The 26052-nt window shown below is 52.3% G+C and overlaps 1 protein-coding gene across 2 annotated transcripts in view; it reads right to left on the reverse strand.

The window, feature by feature from the left end:
• The window catches only part of CCDC78 (coiled-coil domain containing 78), a 42626-nt gene extending 23222 nt beyond the window's left edge, over positions 1-19404 (reverse strand). The window contains exons 1-6 of one of the 2 annotated variants that reach the window (XM_075566269.1): positions 19306-19404; positions 10637-10735; positions 8028-8159; positions 3036-3122; positions 1085-1264; positions 111-272 (exon numbers count right to left, since the gene is read on the reverse strand). In XM_075566269.1, the coding sequence (XP_075422384.1) occupies positions 111-272; positions 1085-1264; positions 3036-3122; positions 8028-8159; positions 10637-10708 (633 nt within the window). In that variant the 5' untranslated portion in view covers positions 10709-10735; positions 19306-19404. Of the gene's footprint in view, positions 1-110; positions 273-1084; positions 1265-3035; positions 3123-8027; positions 8160-10636; positions 10799-19305 lie in introns of those variants that run through there. The other variant, XM_075566268.1, reaches the window with a different exon arrangement.
• Between the last annotated feature and the right edge of the window lie 6648 nt (positions 19405-26052).

A 26052-nucleotide genomic window follows, 5' to 3' on the forward strand; every position in this document is an offset into this window, starting at 1 on the left:
TAAAGGCATTGCCACGTGAGACAAAACTACTCTTCTTTAGGATCAATACAGCTACTTAACACATCAAGGGTCTAGTCTGGAGCCAAGAGGCCATGTCTAGCACAGCTCACCTTGAGCCTGCGAGCTGAGAGACGGTTGACCATGGCTCGTACCCTCTCCATCTCTGCCGTGGCCTCGTTGACTAGGGCCCGTGACTGTGAGAAGCTGTCGTGATGTTTTCTGGTGTTGGCCAAGTTGAGAAGCTCCATGCTCAGCTCGTCATTCTTATCAACCTGCAGGAGATATCTAGATGGGTGAACCAAGGACTCAACTAAACAAGAAACATGGCAGAGACACATAGGGGGATGGGGAGGGTGGTGAATTTCTAGATGTAAGATCTTTGTGTATAAGGACATGCGGGGCAGTGATAGAAGATCTAGAGTGAGGAAATATGGATGAAAGGAGGAGGTTAACAAGACTAAGGAGAGGGATAGAAGATGAAGTATGAGGTTGGAAGGCAGGAAGATGGATGGGGAAATAGGGCAGAGGAACAGGTGAGAGAGAGAGAGAGAGAGAGAGAGAGGGCAGAGGAACAGGAGAGAGAGGGCAGAGGAACAGGAGAGAGAGGGCAGAGGAACAGGAGAGAGAGAGGGCAGAGGAACAGGAGAGAGAGAGAGGGCAGAGGAACAGGAGAGAGAGAGAGGGCAGAGGAACAGGAGAGAGAGAGAGGGCAGAGGAACAGAAGAGAGAGAGGGCAGATTGGAGAGAGAGAGAGGGCAGATGGGAGAGAGAGGGCAGATGGGAGAGAGAGAGAGGGCAGATGGGGGAGAGAGAGAGAGGGCAGATGGGAGAGAGAGAGAGAGAGAGAGAGAGAGGGCAGATGGGAGAGAGAGAGAGAGAGGCCAGAGGAACAGATGAGATAGAGAGGGAGGCCAGAAAAATGCACAAGCAGACCGAAAAACGAAATGAATATGAACTACGTCAAGCAGATGTAGCTGAAGACAGAGTTAAACTTTAAGCTCAACCACATCAGCCGAATTTTGCCGCCAACAGCTGCTGTGCGTAGAAAAGTTGAAACCCACAATGTGCCGGGCGCCGGCCTCACCTCTCTCTCGTGCTCCTTGCTCAGTGCCAGGTAGTTGCTCTTCAGCACAATGTATTCGTCCGCCAGCTCCTTGCGGTTGGTCTCCACGGATCGCAGACGCTCCTTCACCGCCTCGTGTTCTCCGCCCAGCTTCTCCCTGTGCAACTCCAGAGACATGAGCCGGTTCTCCAGAGTCAGGATCTGCAGCGAGAGCACAGACAATGATGATGATGATGATGATGATGATGATGATGATGATGATGATGATGATGATGATGATGATGATGATGATGATGATGATGATGATGATGATGATGATGATGATGATGATGATGATGATGATGATGATGATGATATAGGCAGAACTGCACATCAGAACATTTGGTTACCAAAAAACCTACAGTACATCTCAATGTGGGGTTTGATTTCATTCTGCACATAAGGAATGACATGTTTCTCTTTCAGCAGCAATGTCAAATTACTAACCTTGATAATTAAAGCTCCTTAAATTTGATGCACAATGGTGGATACAAATATATTCCACCCGATGGCAGCAAACCAGACACAGTTAGTTTACGGTGGGTAAAAAAGTGGCAACAACCCTTTACCGTGCAAGGTGTAGCAAAGATAAGGACTCCTGAGTGAATCTGCGTGTCTTCCACAGGTCCCCAAACCTGCTTCATTCACCCCACTGTTATATAGTAGTTAAGCTGCAGGATTCTGGGTAGTATGTACAGTATGTATGTATATCTTTATTTATATAGCGCCATGCATACACACAGCCCGTAACACACGGGACATAATAATAATAATATAACACATAGTGGGAAGAAGCACTTCAGACATAAAAGTAACAATAGGAAGTGGGATCCCTGCCCCGAAGAGCTTACAATCTAAGTAGTAATTAGGGAGAACTTACAGGGACAGAAGGAGGGTGTTATGGTAAGTGTGACTGCAAGGGGTCAAAGGTAAATGTATAGGGGATGTATAGTGTCAACGTATAGCCAACGGAGATATCCCTAGCTTCGGTAAGGAGGTGTGTTTTAAGATATGTCTTAAAGGTGGAGAGAGAGGGTGCCAGTCGGATGTAGAGAGGAAGATACAAAAGGGGGTAGAGAGAAGACATCCTCGAGTAGAACGCAAGAGTCGGGCAGGTGCATGGGGAGATATTAGGGTGAGATGTAAGGAGGGGCAGGGGAGTGTATAACCTTTAAAGAGAGGAGGATAGTTTCGCAAGTAATACGGGATTTGATAGGAAGCCAGGAGAGGGATTTCAGCAGGGGAGACGCTGAGACCGATTTAGGAAAGAGTAGAGTGATTCTGGCAGCGTTTAGGATAGATTGTAAGGGGGACAGGTGAGAGGCAGGAATGTCAGACAGTCGAAGGTTACAATAGTCAAAACGGGAGAGAATGAGGATAGTGACATGCCAATGAGCACAGCAGGCATGTTCCTTTTAGCTTCCTATCTGTTTTTATATGGATTCCCCTTATGCTAACTGCATAACCCAGTAGGTACACTATGCCATGGACAGGACAGTACAGATTCAGGGCACCTGCTCAGAGAGAGCTGTTGAAGACTTTGGACTCATCAGTTTGAGCTTGACCACTGATTCTGCTTTGAGAAGTTGATAGTGATTGCAAAGCAGACACAATGGGGTTACGTTAAGTAAAAAGGGACACAAATCCTCAGCTGTACAAGATAAAGTAAAGACTAAAAACATGTCTGGTTGCCAACCACACCTATTGTGCTCATTTCCATGGCATTACCCAGAACCATTTTCTAAATGCTACCAATAGCTCTGTCACTAAATCTAAATCCAGCCCTGCAGTAACTTCTGCTGACCTTATGTTACTCCTGTACTAATCAACACGCCAAGCACATACAGATCTGTCTCTCAGTCTGTGCCCACAGCATCTCTCCCCACATTGAGTATGAGGAGGTTACCCAACTCCCGTAGTGCTCCTCACATACCGTGTTCTTGAGTTCAAAAGTCTCAGCCTCGTAGTGCTCTCTGATCTTGTTTGTCTCAATCTGAAGCTCAATCAGCTCTTTAGAGATCTGTTGGGGAATAAATGTGTAAGAGCGCAGGCTGTGGAGATGGTGTGAGGAGCAGTGTAAGAGCGCAGGCTGTGGAGATGGTGTGAGGAGCAGTGTAAGAGCGCAGGCTGTGGAGATGGTGTGAGGAGCAGTGTAAGAGCGCAGGCTGTGGAGATGGTGTGAGGAGGAGCAGTGTAAGAGCGCAGGCTGGGAGATGGTGTGAGGAGCAGTGTAAGAGCGCAGGCTGTGGAGATGGTGTGAGGAGCAGTGTAAGAGCACAGGCTGTGGAGATGGTGTGAGGAGCAGTGTAAGAGCGCAGGCTGTGGAGATGGTGTGAGGAGCAGTGTAAGAGCGCAGGCTGTGGAGATGGTGTGAGGAGGAGCAGTGTAAGAGCACAGGCTGGGAGATGGTGTGAGGAGCAGTGTAAGAGCGCAGGCTGTGGAGATGGTGTGAGGAGGAGCAGTGTAAGAGCGCAGGCTGTGGAGATGGTGTGAGGAGCAGTGTAAGAGCGCAGGCTGTGGAGATGGTGTGAGGAGCAGTGTAAGAGCGCAGGCTGTGGAGATGGTGTGAGGAGCAGTGTAAGAGCGCAGGCTGTGGAGATGGTGTGAGGGGGAGCAGTGTAAGAGCGCAGGCTGTGGAGATGGTGTGAGGAGCAGTGTAAGAGCGCAGGCTGTGCAGATGGTGTGAGGAGCAGTGTAAGAGCGCAGGCTGGGGAGATGGTGTGAGGAGCAGTGTAAGAGCGCAGGCTGGGAGATTGTGTGAGGAGCAGTGTAAGAGCGCAGGCTGTGGAGATGGTGTGAGGAGCAGTGTAAGAGCGCAGGCTGTGGAGATGGTGTGAGGAGCAGTGTAAGAGCGTAGGCTGGGGAGATGGTGTGAGGAGCAGTGTAAGAGCGCAGGCTGGGAGATGGTGTGAGGAGCAGTGTAAGAGCGCAGGCTGTGGAGATGGTGTGAGGAGCAGTGTAAGAGCGCAGGCTGTGGAGATGGTGTGAGGAGCAGTGTAAGAGCGCAGGCTGTGGAGATGGTGTGAGGAGCAGTCTAAGAGCGCAGGCTGTGGAGATGGTGTGAGGAGGAGCAGTGTAAGAGCGCAGGCTGGGGAGATGGTGTGAGGAGCGGTGTAAGAGCGCAGGCTGTGGAGATGGTGTGAGGAGCAGTGTAAGAGCGCAGGCTGTGGAGATGGTGTGAGGAGCAGTGTAAGAGCGCAGGCTGTGGAGATGGTGTGAGGAGCAGTGTAAGAGCGCAGGCTGTGGAGATGGTGTGAGGAGCAGTGTAAGAGCGCAGGCTGGGAGATGGTGTGAGGAGCAGTGTAAGAGCGCAGGCTGTGGAGATGGTGTGAGGAGCAGTGTAAGAGCGCAGGCTGTGGAGATGGTGTGAGGAGGAGCAGTGTAAGAGCACAGGCTGTGGAGATGGTGTGAGGGGGAGCAGTGTAAGAGCGCAGGCTGGGGAGATGGTGTGAGGAGCAGTGTAAGAGCGCAGGCTGTGGAGATGGTGTGAGGAGCAGTGTAAGAGCGCAGGCAGTGGAGATGGTGTGAGGAGCGGTGTAAGAGCGCAGGCTGTGGAGATGGTGTGAGGGGGAGCAGTGTAAGAGCGCAGGCTGTGGAGATGGTGTGAGGAGCAGTGTAAGAGCGCAGGCTGTGGAGATGGTGTGGGGAGCAGTGTAAGAGCGCAGGCTGTGGAGATGGTATGAGGAGCAGTGTAAGAGCGCGGGCTGTAGAGATGGTGTGAAGAGCAGTGTATGAGCGCAGGCTGTGGAGATGGTGTGAGGAGCAGTGTAAGAGCGCGGGCTGTAGAGATGGTGTGAGGAGCAGTGTAAGAGCGCAGGCTGTGGAGATGGTGTGAGGAGCAGTGTAAGAGCGCAGGCAGTGGAGATGGTGTGAGGAGCAGTTTAAGAGCGCAGGCTGGGGAGATGGTGTGAGGAGCAGTGTAAGAGCGCAGGCTGTGGAGATGGTGTGTGGAGCAGTGTAAGAGCGCAGGCTGTGGAGATGGTGTGAGGAGCAGTGTAAGAGCGCAGGCTGTGGAGATGGTGTGAGGAGCAGTGTAAGAGCGCAGGCTGTGGAGATGGTGAGGAGGAGCAGTGTAAGAGCGCAGGCTGTGGGGATGGTGTGAGGAGGAGCAGTGTAAGAGCGCAGGCTGTGGAGATGGTGTGAGGAGCAGTGTAAGAGCGCAGGCTGGGAGATGGTGTGAGGAGCAGTGTAAGAGCGCAGGCTGTGGAGATGGTGTGAGGAGCAGTGTAAGAGCGCAGGCTGGGGAGATGGTGTGAGGAGCAGTGTAAGAGCGCAGGCTGGGGAGATGGTGTGAGGAGCAGTGTAAGAGCGCAGGCTGTGGAGATGGTGTGAGGAGCAGTGTATGAGCGCAGGCTGTGGAGATGGTGTGAGGAGCAGTGTAAGAGCGCAGGCTGTGGAGATGGTGTGAGGAGCAGTGTAAGAGCGCAGGCTGTGGAGATGGCGTGAGGAGGAGCAGTATAAGAGCGCAGGCTGTGGAGATGGTGTGAGGAGCAGTGTAAGAGCGCAGGCTGTGGAGATGGTGTGAGGAGCAGTGTATGAGCGCAGGCTGTGGAGATGGTGTGAGGAGCAGTGTAAGAGCGCAGGCTGGGGAGATGGTGTGAGGAGCAGTGTAAGAGCGCAGGCTGGGGAGATGGTGTGAGGAGCAGTGTAAGAGCGCAGGCTGTGGAGATGGTGTGAGGAGCAGTGTATGAGCGCAGGCTGTGGAGATGGTGTGAGGAGCAGTGTAAGAGCGCAGGCTGTGGAGATGGTGTGAGGAGCAGTGTAAGAGCGCAGGCTGTGGAGATGGCGTGAGGAGGAGCAGTATAAGAGCGCAGGCTGCGCAGATGGAGTGAGGAGCAGTGTAAGAGCGCAGGCTGTGGAGATGGTGTGAGGAGCAGTGTAAGAGCGCAGGCTGTGGAGATGGTGTAAGGAGGAGCAGTGTAAGAGCGCAGGCTGTGGAGATGGTGTGAGGAGGAGCAGTGTAAGAGCGCAGGCTGTGGAGATGGTGTGAGGGGGAGCAGTGTAAGAGCGCAGGCTGTGGAGATGGTGTGAGGAGGAGCAGTGTAAGAGCGCAGGCTGTGGAGATGGTGTGAGGAGCAGTGTATGAGCGCAGGCTGTGGAGATGGTGTGAGGAGCAGTGTAAGAGCGCAGGCTGTGGAGATGGTGTGAGGAGCAGTGTAAGAGCGCAGGCTGTGGAGATGTTGTGAGGAGCAGTGTAAGAGCGCAGGCTGTGGAGATGGTGTGAGGGGGAGCAGTGTAAGAGCGCAGGCTGGGAGATGGTGTGAGGAGCAGTGTAAAAGCGCAGGCTGTGGAGATGGTGTGAGGGGGAGCAGTGTAAGAGCGCAGGCTGGGAGATGGTGTGAGGAGCAGTGTAAGAGCGCAGGCTGTGGAGATGGTGTGAGGAGCAGTGTAAGAGCGCAGGCTGTGGAGATGGTGTGAGGAGCAGTGTAAGAGTGCAGGCTGTGGAGATGGTGTGAGGAGCAGTGTAAGAGCGCAGGCTGTGGAGATGGTGTGAGGAGCAGTGTAAGAGCGCAGGCTGTGGAGATGGTGTGAGGAGCAGTGTAAGAGCGCAGGCTGTGGAGATGGTGTGAGGAGCAGTGTAAGAGCGCAGGCTGGGGAGATGGTGTGAGGAGCAGTGTAAGAGCGCAGGCTGTGGAGATGGTGTGAGGAGGAGCAGTGTAAGAGCGCAGGCTGTGGAGATGGTGTGAGGAGGAGCAGTGTAAGAGCGCAGGCTGTGGAGATGGTGTGAGGAGCAGTGTAAGAGCGCAGGCTGTGGAGATGGTGTGAGGAGCAGTGTAAGAGCGCAGGCTGTGGAGATGGTGTGAGCAGGAGCAGTGTAAGAGCGCAGGCTGTGGAGATGGTGTGAGGAGCAGTGTAAGAGCGCAGGCTGTGGAGATGGTGTGAGGAGCAGTGTAAGAGCGCAGGCTGGGGAGATGGTGTGAGGAGCAGTGTAAGAGCGCAGGCTGTGGAGATGGTGTGAGGAGCAGTGTAAGAGCGCAGGCTGTGGAGATGGTGTGAGGAGGAGCAGTGTAAGAGCGCAGGCTGGGGAGATGGTGTGAGGAGGAGCAGTGTAAGAGCACAGGCTGTGGAGATGGTGTGAGGAGGAGCAGTGTAAGAGCGCAGGCTGTGGAGATGGTGTGAGGAGGAGCAGTGTAAGAGCGCAGGCTGTGGAGATGATGTGAGGAGGAGCAGTGTAAGAGCGCAGGCTGTGGAGATGGTGTGAGGAGGAGCAGTGAAAGAGCGCAGGCTGTGGAGATGGTGTGAGGAGCAGTGTAAGAGCGCAGGCTGTGGAGATGGTGTGAGAAGGAGCAGTGTAAGAGCGCAGGCTGCGCAGATGGTGTGAGGAGGAGCAGTGAAAGAGCGCAGGCTGTGGAGATGGTGTGAGGAGGAGCAGTGTAAGAGCGCAGGCTGTGGAGATGGTGTGAGGAGGAGCAGTATAAGAGCGCAGGCTGTGGAGATGGTGTGAGGAGCAGTGTAAGAGCGCAGGCTGTGGAGATGGTGTGAGGAGCAGTGTAAGAGCACAGGCTGTGGAGATGGTGTGAGGAGCAGTGTAAGAGCGCAGGCTGTGGAGATGGTGTGAGGAGCAGTGTAAGAGCGCAGGCTGTGGAGATGGTGTGAGGAGGAGCAGTGTAAGAGCGCAGGCTGTGGAGATGGTGTGAGGAGCAGTGTAAGAGCGCAGGCTGTGGAGATGGTGTGAGGAGCAGTGTAAGAGCGCAGGCTGTGGAGATGGTGTGAGGAGCAGTGTAAGAGCGCAGGCTGTGGAGATGGTGTGAGGAGCAGTGTAAGAGCGCAGGCTGTGGAGATGGTGTGAGGAGGAGCAGTGTAAGAGCGCAGGCTGTGGAGATGGTGTGAGGAGGAGCAGTGTAAGAGCGCAGGCTGTGGAGATGGTGTGAGGAGGAGCAGTGTAAGAGCGCAGGCTGTGGAGATGATACAAATGCGCCCTTACCTTCAGCTTCTCTTCCTCGCTGAACACCAGTCTAGAAGATAGGTCGGTCTTGGACCCTGCCAGCTTCCCCATCTTCTCCTGCAACTCCCCCAGCTTGGCGTATAGCCTCTCATTCCGATCCTGCAGCTGTACCTGGGAGGGGAGGAACAGCAGAGTGAGGCTGTGCCCACGCTCCCTCCAATTCTATCCACATAGAATAAGCATGCTGCAACATAAACTAGTGCCGAGTACACTGACCCCTGCTGTATAAGGCGTGTAATATAGTGCACGCGCGTGCGCGTCAATTATAACTGGCTGTGTTAGCCAAACGATTCTATACTTGGTAATTCTGGGGGTTAGAGCTTGCTGGGTATCTGTGTGTTTATTAAACCAAATCAGACACATATCGTGACGTTGTAGTCTAGGTTGAAAAAAGAGCTTCGAGTTCAACTATTGATAAATTCTCCCTGTGCAAGATACTCGCTCTATATTTATAGTTACATTGTTCCCGAGGAAGTAAACAAAAACCGGTGAATTGCAAATGTCTGATAAGAGAAATAATGCTTTTCTGACCCCAATATTGGCAATCAGATTTCTCCCTAGAATAGATCGATACTTTTCCTGCATCTAACGTGCAAAGCATTGTGGGAAGCGACTTTGGACGCTCCTGCTGTAATAGACAGCTATACCACCCTAAAGTGAGGTTTGGGGCCTCACTGAGTGTGCAGACCCCACAGGCTCAGGAACCCAGTATATTGCCTGGGAGCCGCCATTACATCTTTTTGGGGGCGAACCCCTTGGAGACCCCTTGCTGTGTGACCTGCACTGTCCCTCCCGTGTACCGCTGGACGGGACTAATTGTCAATGTTCCCTGCTCCACCCCAAAAATAATGTCATGAAATTGACGCACCCTACCTGTCGGCGGAAGAAGGAAATGGGGTAGACTAAGGGGGGGGGGGGGAGAGGGGGAAACACGCCCTAAATTCAAAGATGTTGAGAAACATTTGCAGGTTAATCAAATAATGATTTCAAAGTCCAGCAGCTTTTCTGATTGTTTAAATCAAACCATTAACCCCTTCTCTTCTACAGGGTCCAGCAACTCATTTTTCTGTCAGCGAAGCGGTTAAGCGGATTACAAATCCTACAGTATCTGACACTGCTACGTTTAACAACTGTGCTGAAGTAGGGACTGATTGAAACACCTGTGCTGAAGCAGGGATATCCTGAAAACCTGACTTGCTGGTGGGCCTTGAGGACTGGAGTTACCCAGCCCTGCTTTAGTTCCTCTGTTAATATGGGATACTTGAAACTGGATACCTTCTTGCCGCACTGTTGTAATAAAGTCTGACACCAGACATTATAATGTAATAAAGTGCTTTATTTGCAGGTTGCAAACGCACAACGTTTTGGGGATCTCCCTTCCTCAGGTTGTATATACCTGCATGAAATAAAAATACCACTTGTGGTCTGCACCCTGTCTCTCCCCATTATCGCTAAGGCTGCGAACCCGCTGCGGCCGCGAACCACCAGACCCTTGCCGAATGGTCCCTGCCCCCGCTGCCTCCTTCCGGCAGGGCTGACTACGTACTGTGACGCGTCAGCTGGCCGATGCGGCAAGAATCTAGTGATTTTCGGCGCTGACGGGTCACGTGGTACGCGAGTCAGCCAATGGGGAGGAGGGGAGGGAAGGAGCTAGATGGGAGACGCCTTGGGCGGGGAGCAGGGAAGGAGCTGCGGGTTAAAGTGTGTGAGTGTGTATGTATGTGTGTGTGTATGTATGTGTGTGTATATGTGTGGGGGGGTTTTGTTGGCACCACGATCAGATCCCGCCCCCCTCCCGCCCCCGCTCCGGCTCCCGGCTCCCTACAGACCGCATATCGCGGTCTGTGTCTGTCAGCGCCCCGCCTGTCTGCAGTGCGGGCGCGCTGACGGAGGGAGCGGGGCCTTAGCCTTAACAAAGAGCGCTTCCACTGCAGCCAGGGATTCTGGGTAATAACATGCCAATGAGCAGTCACAGTGAGTCACTCTTTACTTCTTATCCATTTTAACATGGACCCCCCGATAAGCTTCTGCCTGCCGCATTACACAGCTTTCCAGCACAGCCTAGGTTACAGAAGTGCAGAGCCCGTAACCCTACCCACAGACAGCTGTTTCAACCTTTTTGGGTGTCCCCGGTGTGAGGCTGGTCGTTTGCTATGTAACGAGAAGCTGGTACGTGGGGTTAACCAGACATTAAAAAAAGTGATGGTGGGTAAAAAAGAGACAAAACCCTCCACCGTGCAGCCTATAGAAATGCCACTTCTGGTGCATTAGGGGGACTTTGTGTTACTTTTTTACCCACCGTAACTTTTTAAATATACATACATAAAATAGAAGTGCTGATAACCTTCCTATAGCACGGATCCTTTATCTTATCAGTCATCGATCTGTGTGCCGCTGTAATGAGCTGCAGGTTCCGCGCGGGAGACGGGTTCCGCGCGGGAGACGGGTTCCGCGCGGGAGGCAGGTTCCGCGCGGGAGGCAGGCTCTCACACACGGGCGGACATAGGGTATATATCTGGCTTTAATAGGCACACTACATATAAAACAGGTCAAACATAAACCGTTTGGCGACCACGTGATATACTCACATTTTCGTTACTGAGCCGCCTGATGTGTTCCCTTAGAGCGCTGGCATTGTCGCTCTCTTCTGGAGCGTCCATGAGTGTGAGAGAGAGCGAGGATCTCCGCTGTGGGGAGAGAGGAGATGGGGATCCCAGCAGTGAAGCAGAGTCTGTTTACAGCAGGGAGGGGAGTTGCTATGGATCTGTGGCTTGTGTACATGGGAGTGCATCTGCAGGAATGATGCATGAGAGGGTGTGTCCAGGACAACACCAGGCATACTCAGTGCTAATGTCACTGTGTTTCAGGTGGGTGATCTACATTGAAATCCCAGGGTCACCAAAATTAGAATTTAGTCAGGGACTCATTGGGCCTTATTCTATAAAGTGTGATAGCACCAATCCAGCGCTGCTGCTGCTGCTGCTGCTAAGTGTCACTGGATTCTGAGTACAGTGCAGCGTACACTGTCAGAGCCATATAACAATGAGATATTATTATCATTATTATTATTGTCCCAGAACAAAAGCAGACATGTCAAACTCCTACTGATTTGAAGTCCATTTCACTGATTTTATCATACACTGCCACGGAGTCTCACTGGTAAAAAGTTTTATATTAACATTTAATTTTTTTTTTCAATATTATTTAAACCTTTTTTTATGAATTAAGATGAAATAAACATTTTGGTCTTAAAGCAGCAAAACATGTGAAATCGTATATGGTTTTTTTTTTAGTTCTGTAGTATTAGTTAACAGTAACTGTTTTTTTCACATCTTAATGCCATTTTTAATGAGTTTTAAAGCATCCTTTGATTTCTATAGCAGGTGACTTACAAATTAAATGGGGATAAATTGGGGGAATCCTTGATGGAGAAGGATTTAGGAGTGCTTGTAGACAGCAGGCTTAGCAATAGTGCCCAAAGTCATGCAGTAGCTGCAAAGGCAAACAAGATCTTATCTTGCATTAAACAGGCAATGGACGGAAGGGAAGTAGACATAATTATGCCCCTTTACAAAGCATTAGTAAGACCACACCTTGAATATGGAGTACAATTTTGGGCACCAATCCTAAGAAAAGACATTATGGAACTAGAGAGATTGCAGAGAAGAGACACCAAATGAATAAAGTTGATGGACATTCTAACTTATGAGGAGAGGCTAGCTAAATTAGATTTATTTACATTAGAAAAGAGGCATCTAAGATGGGATATGATAACTATATACAAATATATTCGGGGACAGTACAAGGAGCTTTCAAAAGAACTATTCATCCCACGGGCAGTACAAAGGACTCGGGGCCATCCCTTAAGATTGGAGGAAAGGAGATTTCACCAGCAACAAAGGAAAGGGTTCTTTACAGTAAGGGCAGTTACAATGTGGAATTCATTACCCATGGAGACTGTGATGACAGATACAATAGATTTGTTCAAAAAAAGGCTGGACATCTTTTTAGATGGGAAAGGTATACAGGGATATACCAAATAAGTAAACATGGGAAGGATGTTGATCCAGGGAGTAATCTGATTGACAATTCTTGGAGTCAGGAAGGAATTTATTTTTCCCCTTATGAGATATCATTGGATGATATGACTCTGGGGTTTTTTGTTTGCCTTCCTCTGGATCAATAAGTAAGTATAGATATAGGATAAAGTATCTGTTGTCTAAATTTAGCATAGGTTGAAGTTGATGGACGTACATCTTTTTTTCAACCTCATCTACTATGTAACTATGCATGGCGCTAACGGGCGCAATAACGTCGTCTACATCTGTATTTCCTTTAGTAGATATGTATTTCTGTTTGTATCGTTACCCTCCATTCAAATCCGCATTTTTATTTTTACATTTTAGAGATGATTTCTCGTACAGGTTTAAAATATTTTTTGTCAATAAAAAAAATACTGTGTCAGATTTGAATTAAAATAAAGGCATCAATCACTCAGATGTAACGCTTTAAACATGTCGCTGCCATTAGTACACTTTGGTCTTTGGAGGGAAAGAATTCCATTGGCTTCCTTAGGCAAATGTCTGCGTTTATTTTGTGGGGGAAATGAATTACAAATGTGGGTGATTATTTAGCATTGCACTGCGGCAGTGGATAATCCCAGCAGCCTTTGCATTGTATGCAGATCACTTTATGCACTCGTCATTACACGTGCATCTCTGACCTTGCTCATCTCAGTCCCACGGAGTGTGCGTTGGGTCAGAACCTCATGTACCTTCTGTTTTATTCCCAACCTGGATGTTTCATGCCTAGTCAGCTTTTCCTAGCGTCCAAACTGATACGAGCTTGTGTAAACACACTCTTACATAGCGGAGATCAGTGTGTGTGTGCGTGCGTGCGTGCATCTATTGCTAGCTGTATTCATAGATGCACTGCTATAATAAAGGTGTATGTGTGTGTGTATCTGTGTGTTACAGACAGTGGTCTTCTTTGTGGGGGGAAAAATATGTCGCCCCCCTAATCAAATAAATAATCATTTATATCTAAACTACAGTCCTATAAATAATTCAGCTTTAAATAAAAAAAAGGTGGCAGAAAATATTTGTGTCTATATATGTTTGTCATCCAAGTTTTGGCCGCATCTTGTTGTGAACCGGGACGTTTATCATACACAAATAAACTACAATACAGTATGTCAGCTAATAAAAACCTGGGAGGGCATGTCACATTCCTCTATATGCCAACTTTCTTCAGCGCGCCCAGGCAGTCTCTGGACTATTACAGTAAGGTGTGTGCGTGTATACAAAAGGAAGGAAGTATCCCACAAACAAACATATATATATAGCAAATGGAAATATGACATATATTTGTGTGCATGTAACGTGGGAGTATCTCCGCTATATATGCTTTGCTTTGTCTGTATATGCCCTGCTGATTACCCATGACCTGCTTGGTATTGTGACTAGCACTCAGGGTTAGTAATGGGGCTGCGGGAGCAGTGACCGCAGAGTTATTACTGGACATAATATTGGCAGGGACACAGCCTAACCGCTGATCGAAATCCAGCGGCCTTTGGCCCACTCGGGAGCAGTGAAAAGTGACAGCAACTCCTCGTTTCTGGGAAAACTCATTTAACAATGTCCATGTGGTCCTTCGGAAAAATGACCCCTCGTTAAGACCAAGACTTTTAACCCTGCTACTGCTGAAGGATATTAAGCCCTGTAAAGATTCTACATAAGACCAAAGTGAACTTAGAGAAGTTTGCGCTTTTGTAAGGAATTTTATAATGGTTGCATAGCATTTAAATTTAGTAACAGAATCAAAATGCTTCTTTTGTTTCTTTCAAATGCGTAAGACTGACTTCTAATAAATGTGACACTCTCTGAAGGAGCGAGACTGTTTCCAGGTGAGCGAGACCCAGTCCTAAAAAGTGAGACATCTCCATGACAAAGCGAGACTGGCTTCCAATGAGCGAGACCCACTCCTGCCAAATGAGACATTCTCAAAATGAGTTGAGAGGGCCTTCCAGTTATTGAGACAATCTGCAGATGAGGAAGACTGCCTGACAATAAGCGAGACCGTCTCCAGATGAGTGAGACTGTCTGGCAATAAGTGCGACTCGCCCTTAATAAGTGACACTGCACAGTCTCACACCAGCTCTTATCAAACAGGCGTTGCGCTGCAGGCAGCCTCAGGGTTAACCTATATTAGCTGTTCTTTAGACAGCTACAAATGCTATCCTCTTATCAGAACATGTGTTTGCAAACACAAAGCCCCCTGCCCTTTGTGTTAATATAGAATGGAATTAACTGTGTTCCCACAGTGTTGCAAAATCTCATTGCAAAAGTTCTATTGACTCTCCAATGTTCTACTGACTCTCTTTCTATAAAGATATATATGTATACATACACAAACACACACACACACACACATATACACACGCACATATACACATATATATATATATATATATATATATATATATATATATAACATACACAAAAAATGAATACCGCATCAACAATCAACAGATAAATGCATAATCAAAACCTATCTTAACCAGAAAAATTACTGAAAAGAAATCACAGAAAAGAATTGACTGCAAGGCGGTGCTAGAGGAATAAAGTAAATATGAAAACACAGAAAAAGAAACCTCTAAAAAGCACTCAGACAAATTAATGCAAAATAATGATAGTAATTTATTAAATCAAAAAATTATTTAATAAATTACTATCATAATTTTGCATTAATTTGTCTGAGTGCTTTTTAGAGGTTTCTTTTTCTGTGTTTTCATATATATATATATATATATATATATATGTATATATATTTACATACACGCAGGGGCATAGCAGCTACGCAACTGAAAAAGCACGTTTACCATATCGGCAGTATATACTGTGTAACAGTATATCTATATAAGCATGTGTGGGTCTGTGTATGTGCAAGTGCAAATCGGTGTATATCATTGTGTATATCAGGGTCTGTGTTTAGAGTAGACTATGTATCAATGTCTGTGTGTATCAATATGTTCATTTGTATTAGTGTATTAAAGGAATGCCTGTGTGTGTTAGTGCATGAGTGAGTTTGTGAAACCTGTCCCCTCGACCCTACCCTTTCACACCTTCGTTCCTTCTCCACCGCGATCCTTCCTATTAAACCAGCTTCTCAGCACTGGTTCATTTCCTTCACCTTGTAAGCATGCCTCTGACACGCCCCAGCAGCCGTCTCCCAACCAACCTCAAATTGGCCTAATCTCCCCTCTCCCATTTGTTTCCAAACGACTTGAACACCTTGTTTATAGCCGCACGATGCACTTTCTTTGCTCTCGCTCCCTTATTGATGCACTTACATCGGGATTCCGCCACTCCAGAGACTGTCCTAACAAACGTTGCCAATGATCTCATCAAGGCAAAATTACCGTTTCCCAATACTAATCTCTGCCGCCTTCGATACTGTCGACCGCCCTCTCCGAGTCCATAGTGCGCATTCCATTGTCCTTTGTGATATTGTTCTCTCCTGTGTTCCTCGGGGCTCTGCTCTTCCTCGGGGCTCTGCTCTTCCTCGGGGCTCTGCTCTTCCTCGGGGCTCTGCTCTTCCTCGGGGCTCTGCTCTTCCTCGGGGCTCTGCTCTTCCTCGGGGCTCTGCGCTTCCTCGGGGCTCTGCTCTTCCTCGGGGCTCTGTTCTTCCTCGGGGCTCTGCGCTTCCTCGGGGCTCTGCTCTTCCTCGGGGCTCTGCTCTTCCTCGGGTCTCTTCTCTTCCTCGGGGCTCTGTGCTTCCTCGGGGCTCTGCTCTTCCTCGGGGCTCTGCTCTTGCTCATGCTCTGCTCTTCCTCGGGGCTCTGCTCTTCCTCGGGGCTCTGTTCTTTCTCGGGGCTCTGCTCTTCCTCGGGGCTCTGCTCTTCCTCGGGGCTCTGCTCTTCCTCGGGGCTCTGCTCTTCCTCGGGGCTCTGCGCTTCCTCGGGGATCTGTTCTTCCTCGGGGCTCTGCTCTTCCTCGGGGCTCTGCTCTTCCTCGGGGCTCTGCTCTTCCTCGGGGCTCTGCGCTTCCTCGGGGCTCTGCTCTTCCTCGGGGCTCTGCTCTTCCTCGGGGCTCTGCTCTTCCTCGGGGCTCTGCTCTTCCTCGGGGCTCTGCTCTTCCTCGGGGCTCTGCTCTTCCTCGGGGCTCTGCTCTTCCTCGAGGCTCTGCTCTTCCTCGGGGCTCTGCTCTTCCTCGGGGCTCTGCTCTTCCTCGCGGCTCTGCTCTTCCTCGGGGCTCTGCTCTTCCTCGGGGCTCTGCTCTTCCTCGGGGCTCTGCTCTTCCTCGGGGCTCTGCTCTTCCTCGGGGCTCTGCTCTTCCTCGGGGCTCTGCTCTTCCTCTGGGCTCTGCTCTTCCTCGGGGCTCTGCTCTTCCTCGCGGCTCTGCTCTTCCTCGGGGCTCTGCTCTTCCTCGGGGCTCTGCTCTTCCTCGGGGCTCTGCTCTTCCTCGCGGCTCTGCTCTTCCTCGGGGCTCTGCTCTTCCTCGGGGCTCTGCTCTTCCTCGCGGCTCTGCTCTTCCTCGGGGCTCTGCTCTTCCTCGGAGCTCTGCTCTTCCTCGGGGCTCTGCTCTTCCTCGGGGCTCTGCTCTTCCTCGGGGCTCTGCTCTTCCTCGGGGCTCTGCTCTTCCTCGGGGCTCTGCGCTTCCTCGGGGCTCTGCTCTTCCTCGGGGCTCTGCTCTTCCTCGCGGCTCTGCTCTTCCTCGCGGCTCTGCTCTTCCTCGGAGCTCTGCTCTTCCTCGGGGCTCTGTTCTTCCTCGGGGCTCTGCTCTTCCTCGGAGCTCTGCTCTTCCTCGGGGCTCTGCTCTTCCTCTGGGCTCTGCTCTTCCTCGCGGCTCTGCTCTTCCTCGGGGCTCTGTTCTTCCTCGGGGCTCTGCTCTTCCTCGGGGCTCTGCTCTTCCTCGGGGCTCTGCTCTTCCTTTGGGCTCAGCTCTTCCTCGGGGCTCTGCTCTTCCTCTGGGCTCTGCTCTTCCTCGGGGCTCTGTTCTTCCTCGGGGCTCTGCTCTTCCTCGGGGCTCTGCTCTTCCTCGGGGCTCTGTGCTTCCTCGGGGCTCTGCTCTTCCTCGGGGCTCTGCTCTTCCTCTGGGCTCTGCTCTTCCTCGGGGCTCTGCTCTTCCTCTGGGCTCTGCTCTTCCTCGGGGCTCTGCTCTTCCTCGGGGCTCTGCTCTTCCTCGGGGCTCTGCTCTTCCTCGGGGCTCTGCTCTTCCTCGGGGCTCTGCTCTTCCTCGGGGCTCTGCTCTTCCTCGGGGCTCTGCTCTTCCTCGGGGCTCTGCTCTTCCTCGCGGCTCTGCTCTTCCTCGGGGCTCTGCTCTTCCTCGGGGCTCTGCTCTTCCTCGGGGCTCTGTTCTTCCTCGGGGCTCTGCTCTTCCTCGGGGCTCTGCTCTTCCTCGGGGCTCTGCTCTTCCTCGGGGCTCTGCTCTTCCTCGGGGCTCTGTGCTTCCTCGGGGCTCTTCCTCGGGGCTCTGCTCTTCCTCGGGGCTCTGCTCTTCCTCGGGGCTCTGCTCTTCCTCGGGGCTCTGTTCTAGGACCTCTTCTGTTTTCTCTAAACACCACTTCCCTGAGCAAACCATTACAGTTGCCTAGTTTACACAGGGCAGCCATCAAGGGGGTGGGAGGGGGGGTGGGATGCGGGCGACCTCTGTCTGATAAAGGGTCTACCTGTGACCTTCAGGGTTAGTTGGGCCGCATTAACAAGGCGAGGATCACTATCACCTCTTCCTGCCTTCTCCTGCACTCTCTCCAAACTCACTAATTGTCTTTCTGCTGGATGTCCAAAACAGATCTCCTCCTTTTTCCTTCTCTAATTCTAACCCTATACCTGACTTTCTATCCCATCCCCCCCTCTCCTTTATAGCACACATCCAAAACCTCACATTCCTGCTGCTTCCACATTGTTTCAAAATGACTAACATTAACCCTTTTCCTGACCACACAACCCACCAACATTCTAACACAAACACTTCTGAAAGTCCGACTGGACTGCTGTAACCTGCCCCGAGCCAGCCCTTCCCCCCACGCCCCCAATCCATCCTAAATGCTGCCGCGGCTACGCTCGTCTACCTCACCAACCATTCCGCAAGGTCATGAGCTACTGCTCTCCTCCCTCATTACCTGCTCTCCTTCCCACCTCCAACACATCCCCAACTGTGGCACTCCTTACCCCGCACCATCAGGCTCTCCCCCACCAATAACACTTTCAAATGTTCCCTCAAAACCCACCCATATAATGAGGCCTACCCAGCACCCCCCTGAGAAGCCTTATACCCGCCACCCATCCTTGTGTCATCACTCCCCCATTCCTTTTAGATTGTAAGCTTCTCGGAGCAAATTATGCTGGCAGTTGTATGGCTTTTATGGTGTGTTCTTGTTCTGCGCTGCAAAATATGTCAGCACCATATAAATAAACAATAACAGCAAGGGTATCAGAAGCCCATCACTGTGCTGTGTTGCTGGTCCTTCTGGCAGTGAATGCGTTAAAACGTGAACCTACAAAATGTCAAGCTCTCCTAATAGGCTGGTAATATATGTATCTTATACTATATTAGTGAAAGCACTGTATGTTTGCCTGCCTGCCTGCCTGCATGCATGCCTGCCTGCTGGATGTCCGGTGTCCCTAGCGGCAATCTCATTGGTCCCTTGGCCCGCCCGCCCCCGCACACCTCTCATTGGCCTCACACACTCACACCACCCCCTTGGCCCGCCCCCCACACCTCTCATTGGCCTGAGGCGGAGTGACGGGCCAAAGGTCCAAAAAAATAAATAACACACACACACACACACACACACACACACACACACACACACACACACACACACACACACACACACACACACACACACACACACACACACACACACACACACACTCTCTCCCCTCTCCAAATCACCTTTTCCCCCTCCCCAGCGGCATCACCTCTTCCCCCTCCCCAGCGGCATCACCTCTTCCCCCTCCCCAGCGGCATCACCTCTTCCCCCTCCCCAGCGGCATCACCTCTTCCCCCTCCCCAGCGGCATCACCTCTTCCCCCTCCCCAGCGGCATCACCTCTTCCCCCTCCCCAGCGGCATCACCTCTTCCCCCTCCCCAGCGGCATCACCTCTCCCCCTCCCCGCTCCAAATCACCTTTCCCCCTCCCCAGCAGCATCACCTCGCCCCCCTCACCGCTCCAAATCACCTCTCCCCCTCACCGCTCCAAATCACCTCTCCCCGCTCCAAATCACCTCTCCCCCCTCCCCGCTCCAAATCACCTCGCTTCCCGCAGCTGCCACGCGGCGCGTAAGATGGCGGACCCCCTTCCTCCCTCGCGGCGCCGAGTCAGACGGTGGCGGCGCCCGGAAGTACAGGTAGGTGTCGCTCCCCACCTCCGGCGCCAAACGGAACTGAGAAAGGGCGCATCAACTGAGGTGTGTGTGTGTGTGTGTGTGTGTGTGTGTGTGTGTGTGTGTGTGTGTGTGTGTGTGTGTGTGTGTGTGTGTGTGTGTGTGTGTGTGTGTGTGTGTGTGTCACTGTCCACTGCCCCCCCCTCCTATCCACTGCCCCCCCCTCCTATCCACTGCCCCCCCCTCCTGTCCACTGCGTCCCCCCTCCTGTCCACTGCGTCCCCCCTCCTGTCCACTGCGTCCCCCCCTCCTGTCCCCCCTCCTGTCCACTGCGTCCCCCCTCCTGTCCACTGCGTCCCCCCTCCTGTCCACTGCCCCCCCCTCCTGTCCACTGCCCCCCCTCCTGTCCACTGCCCCCCCTCCTGTCCACTGCCCCCCCCTCCTGTCCACTGCCCCCCCCCTCCTGTCCACTGCCCCCCCCCTCCTGTCCACTGCCCCCTCCCTCCTGTCCACTGCCCCCCCCTCCTGTCCACTGCCCCCCCCTCCTGTCCACTGCCCCCCCCTCCTGTCCACTGCCCCCCCCCTCCTGTCCACTGCCCCCCCCCTCCTGTAAACTGCCCCCCCCTCCTGTCCACTGCCCCCCCCCCTCCTGTCCACTGCCCCCCCCCCTCCTGTCCACTGCCCCCCCCCCTCCTGTCCACTGCCCCCCCCCTCCTGTCCACTGCCCCCCCCCTCCTGTCCACTGCCCCCCCCCTCCTGTCCACTGCCCCCCCCTCCTGTCCACTGCCCCCCCCCTCCTGTCCACTGCCCCCCCCTCCTGTCCACTGCCCCCTCCCTCCTGTCCACTGCCCCCCCCTCCTGTCCACTGCCCCCCCTCCTGTCCACTGCCCCCCCCCTCCTGTCCACTGCCCCCCCCTCCTGTCCACTGCCCCCCCCCTCCTGTCCACTGCCCCCCCCCTCCTGTCCACTGCCCCCCCCCTCCTGTCCACTGCAGGAAATGCAGGGGGAGGAATCCATGCCTTTGAGGCGCCCCCCCCCTCCCTTTGACGCCCCCCCCCTCCCTTTGACGCCCCCCCCCCTCCCTTTGACGCCCCCCCCCCTCCCTTTGACGCCCCCCCCTCCCTTTGACGCCCCCCCTCCCTTTGACGCCCCCCCCCTCCCTTTGACGCCCCCCCCCTCCCTTTGACGCCCCCCCCTCCCTTTGACGCCCCCCCCCCTCCCTTTGACGCCCCCCCCCCCTCCCTTTGACGCCCCCCCCCCCTCCCTTTGACGCCCCCCCCCCTCCCTTTGACGCCCCCCCCCTCCCTTTGACGCCCCCCCCCTCCCTTTGACGCCCCCCCCCTCCCTTTGACGCCCCCCCCCTCCCTTTGACGCCCCCCCCCTCCCTTTGACGCCCCCCCCCTCCCTTTGACGCCCCCCCTCCCTTTGACGCCCCCCCCTCCCTTTGACGCCCCCCCCCCCTCCCTTTGACGCGCCCCCCCCCCTCCCTTTGACGCCCCCCCCCTCCCTTTGACGCCCCCCCCCCCTCCCTTTGACGCCCCCCCCTCCCTTTGACGCCCCCCCTCCCTTTGACGCCCCCCCCTCCCTTTGACGCCCCCCCCTCCTTTGACGCCCCCCCCCTCCCTTTGACGCCCCCCCTCCCTTTGACGCCCCCCCCTCCCTTTGACGCCCCCCCCTCCCTTTGACGCCCCCCCCTCCCTTTGACGCCCCCCCCTCCCTTTGACGCCCCCCCCTCCCTTTGACGCCCCCCCCCCTCCCTTTGACGCCCCCCCCCCTCCCTTTGACGCCCCCCCCCCTCCCTTTGACGCCCCCCCCCCTCCCTTTGACGCCCCCCCCCCCTCCCTTTGACGCCCCCCCCCTCCCTTTGACGCCCCCCCCCTCCCTTTGACGCCCCCCCCCCTCCCTTTGACGCCCCCCCCCCTCCCTTTGACGCCCCCCCCTCCCTTTGACGCCCCCCCCTCCCTTTGACGCCCCCCCCCTCCCTTTGACGCCCCCCCCCTCCCTTTGACGCCCCCCCCCTCCCTTTGACGCCCCCCCCCCTCCCTTTGACGCCCCCCCCCCCTCCCTTTGACGCCCCCCCCCTCCCTTTGACGCCCCCCCCTGCCTTTGACGCCCCCCCTGCCTTTGACGCCCCGCGCGCACACACTGACTGACTGCCGCACGCACGCACACACTGACTGACGCGCACACAAAGCCTGACTGACGCACGCACACACTGACTGAGGCACACACTGACGCACACACGCTACATGAAGCTGTAAAGGAGGGAGGGAGGGGGGGGACTGGATTGATGTGAATGGGGGACAAACAGAGAGAGGGGGGAGGAGAGAGAGGAACGGGAACATTACATCCCGGGCAACGCCGGGTCTCTCAGCTAGTACATTATAGATCAGGGGTGCGCAAACTGGGGGGGGGGGCGTGAGATTTTGCTGGGGGGGCGCGGGCGGTTGCAGAGGCACCGCGCTCTTCCCCAAGGCATTTAAATGAAATGCCGGTGGGAACGCATGTGAGGCCTCTGCAACATCGACTTACCGAGATTACGCCGGCGCCTGGACGCGTCTCCATGGCAACACAGCATCAAACCACACTGCGGGGTCCTGTGGCGTGACGTCACACACGCGTCGCCATAGCAATGCAGCGTCAAATGATTCCGCAGGTCACATGACATCAAATGACCCCACGCGTCAAATGACGCTGCACTAAGCAAAGAATTGGGGGGGGGGGGGAATACAAGCACCGCGGGACACAAGTTAGGGGGGCTACCCCTCTTATAGATAAACATTGTTAACATGGAGGCAAAGGTGTTAAATGCGCAAGTGCTTTCCTCCATTGTAACTCCAGTAGATGGGTTAATGAATGGTGTGCCTGGCAGGAGCAGGGCTTTCCAGCTGGCTCAGGACACACCCCCCCCCCCTTTATCTTTCCGCCCGTTATCAGCAGCGTCCTGAGCGATAGCAGTGACCCTGCTCTGGGACCTCAGTGTCCAGTCTGCTATGTGACTGTCACTATGAGACGCACAGGCACAGGTAGGAGCACAGCGCACACCCCGATCATATCCTTAGGGGGGCAGATTGGGATTGCTGTCTAGGCGGTGGGGGAGGGGGGATGATCCGTTTAAGCCGGTGAAGCTACCTTTAAAGGGGGGAGGGGGGGTCACCATTAAAGTCAATAAAGTGATGCAAGCGGGTGATCTTATCTCGGTCTATATGGGAGACTGCTGTGCGTAAGAGGATGATCCCGTTGCACTCTGCGGGGGCAGCTGTGTGTGATGGTGAGCCCATTAAAATAATTGGGGCATGTGAAGTGAAAAAAGGGTGATCCCATTAAAGGGATTTGGGGCTCTCTGTATAAGTGGGTGATCCCATTACAGTCTTTGGTAGGGATCTCTGTATAAGAGGGTGATCCCATTAGTCTTTGGTAAGGATCTCTGTATAAGAGGGTGACCCAATTAATCTTTGGTAGGGATCTCTGTATAAGAGGGTGATCCCATTAGTCTTTGGTAGGTATCTCTGTATAAGAGGGTGATCCCATTACAGTCTTTGGTAGGGATCTCTGTATAAGAGGGTGATCCCATTACAGTCTTTGGTAGGGATCTCTGTATAAGAGGGTGATCCCATTACAGTCTTTGGTAGGGATCTCTGTATAAGAGGGTGATCAAATTACAGTCTTTGGTAGGGATCTCTGTATAAGAGGGTGATCCCATTACAGTCATTGGTAGGGATCTCTGTATAAGAGGGTGATCCCATTATAGTCTTTGGTAGGGATCTCTGTATAAGAGGGTGATCCCATTACAGTCTTTGGTAGGGATCTCTGTATAAGAGGGTGATCCCATTACAGTCTTTGGTAGGGATCTCTGTATAAGAGGGTGATCCCATTACAGTCTTTGGTAGGGATCTCTGTATAAGAGGGTGATCCCATTAGTCTTTGGTAGGGATCTCTGTATAAGAGGGTGATCCCATTAGTCTTTGGTAGGGATCTCTGTATAAGAGGGTGATCCCATTAGTCTTTGGTAAGTATCTCTGTATAAGAGGGTGATCCCATTAGTCTTTGGTAAGGATCTATGTATAAGAGGGTGATCCCATTAGTCTTTGGTAAGGATCTCTGTATAAGATAGCAATTCCATTGAGGTCTATGCGGGTAACTGATTCATGTAAGACAACGATCCCATTGAAGTCTGCGGGGCCATCGATGTGTATAAGAGGGAGACCCACTTATAGTCAGTGGGTGTGAGGTGTGTAAGAGGGAGACCCACTTATAGTCAGTGGGTGTGATGTGTATAAGAGGGAGACCCACTTATAGTCAGTGGGTGTGAGGTGTGTAAGAGGGAGACCCACTTATAGTCAGTGGGTGTGAGGTGTGTAAGAGGGAGACCCACTTATAGTCAGTGGGTGTGAGGTGTGTAAGAGGGAGACCCACTTATAGTCAGTGGGTGTGAGGTGTGTAAGAGGGAGACCCAGTGGGTGTGAGGTGTGTAAGGGGGAGACCCACTTATAGTCAGTGGGTGTGAGGTGTGTAAGAGGGAGACCCACTTATAGTCAGTGGGTGTGATGTGTATAAGAGGGAGACCCACTTATAGTCAGTGGGTGTGAGGTGTGTAAGAGGGAGACCCACTTATAGTCAGTGGGTGTGAGGTGTGTAAGAGGGAGACCCACTTATAGTCAGTGGGTGTGATGTGTATAAGAAGGAGACCCACTTATAGTCAGTGGGTGTGAGGTGTGTAAGAGGGAGACCCACTTATAGCCAGAGGGTGTGAGGTGTGTAAGAGGGAGACCCACTTATAGTCAGTGGGTGTGAGGTGTGTAAGAGGGAGACCCAGTGGGTGTGAGGTGTGTAAGAGGGAGACCCACTTATAGTCAGTGGGTGTGAGGTGTGTAAGAGGGAGACCCAGTGGGTGTGAGGTGTGTAAGAGGGAGACCCACTTATAGTCAGTGGGTGTGAGGTGTGTAAGAGGGAGACCCACTTATAGTCAGTGGGTGTGAGGTGTGTAAGAGGGAGACCCACTTATAGTCAGTGGGTGTGAGGTGTATAAGAGGGAGACCCACTTATAGTCAGTGGGTGTGAGGCGTGTAAGAGGGAGACCCACTTATAGTCAGTGGGTGTGAGGTGTGTAAGAGGGAGACCCACTTATAGTCAGTGGGTGTGAGGTGTGTAAGAGGGAGACCCAGTGGGTGTGAGGTGTGTAAGAGGGAGACCCACTTATAGTCAGTGGGTGTGAGGTGTGTAAGAGGGAGACCCAGTGGGTGTGATGTGTGTAAGAGGGAGACCCACTTATAGTCATTGGGTGTGAGGTGTGTAAGAGGGAGACCCACTTATAGTCAGTGGGTGTGAGGTGTGTAAGAGGGAGACCCACTTATAGTCAGTGGGTGTGAGGTGTGTAAGAGGGAGACCCACTTATAGTCAGTGGGTGTGAGGTGTGTAAGATTGTAATCCCAAGGAATTTAGTAAGGGGAAACTGACGTGTTTAAGAGGTTGATCCTGCTAAAATGTTTGGGGACTAAAGACGTGCTATAGGGCAGGGGTCCCCGACTCCAGTCCTCAAGACCCCCCACCGTGTCTGGTTTTAAGGATATCCCAACTTCAGTGGCTCAACCAGTGTCTCAGCCGAAGAGCCTGCTTCAGCACAGGTGGCTCAATCAGTGGCTCAGTCAAAGACTGAGACACCTGTGCTGAAGCTGGGATGTCCTTCAAACCTGACCTTTTGGGGGGCCATGAGGACTGGAGTTGAGCACCCCTGGAATAGGGTACAGTAAGTCTGGTGACAATTAGGTTAATGCACCTTCATAAAAGAGGCCAGTTGAGCGATTGAGAGCCACTGAAAATGAATGTGTTTCTGGCCCCTCCAGCAATACCGAGGTTATATTGCCAGAGTTTTAGAGCACAAAGTATGCTTTTCCCCCCAAAATATCAGCATGTTGCAGAAGAAGGCAATATCAATTATATTTATACAGACATCAATTATTTCTGATGTTCTGTGAGTCTCGCTGATTATTTAGAATTAGGATCTCACAGGCTTCAATGGGGTCTCACTGATCACATCATTGGTACTTTTGCATTAAAATACAATGTTTGGCCCGTTACCCAGAACCCTCTCTGATTTCAGTCTTTGGAGGAGAGGAGGGATATCAGCATAACAACATATAAAAAATAAACCAATGTTTGAAAATGCCCGTGCCTAAGGTGGAAGAACCCCCTACAAACAGATATCAAAGAGTAAAAGAGACAAATATAGGATAATTATCTGTCTAAGTTTAGCACGGGTTGAACTCGATGGATATGTCTTTTTTTTCCAACCTCTTCTACTATGTAACTATGTAGCTATGTAACTATGTAACACTGCACTCTAAAAATATACTTAGAAAAAAAAGAACATATTTAACTCATACAATTAATAACAAAAAAAAAAACCTTTGTTAAATAACTGTGCCCGGCAGTATCCAATAAAGGGGTTAATTCCCCCAAACCTCACGTCAACGCCTCTGTTCCAGGGTGTCACACTGTCACTTTTTTTGTAGTTTATACATTTGGTTTTGAGTAATGCTATTTGTATGTTTGAATTTTATTTTTAATGACTATATTGCTATTTTGGGTGCATTTTGAGAGTGCAGGGTCTTTCTTCATTCTTTGAGGAGAAGCCCTTGGAGGCTGAAATCTCTGGACACGGGTCCGAGCTCACGC

The sequence above is a fragment of the Ascaphus truei genome, chromosome 11 (genome assembly GCF_040206685.1).
Source record: "Ascaphus truei isolate aAscTru1 chromosome 11, aAscTru1.hap1, whole genome shotgun sequence".
Classification (NCBI taxonomy): domain Eukaryota; kingdom Metazoa; phylum Chordata; class Amphibia; order Anura; family Ascaphidae; genus Ascaphus; species Ascaphus truei.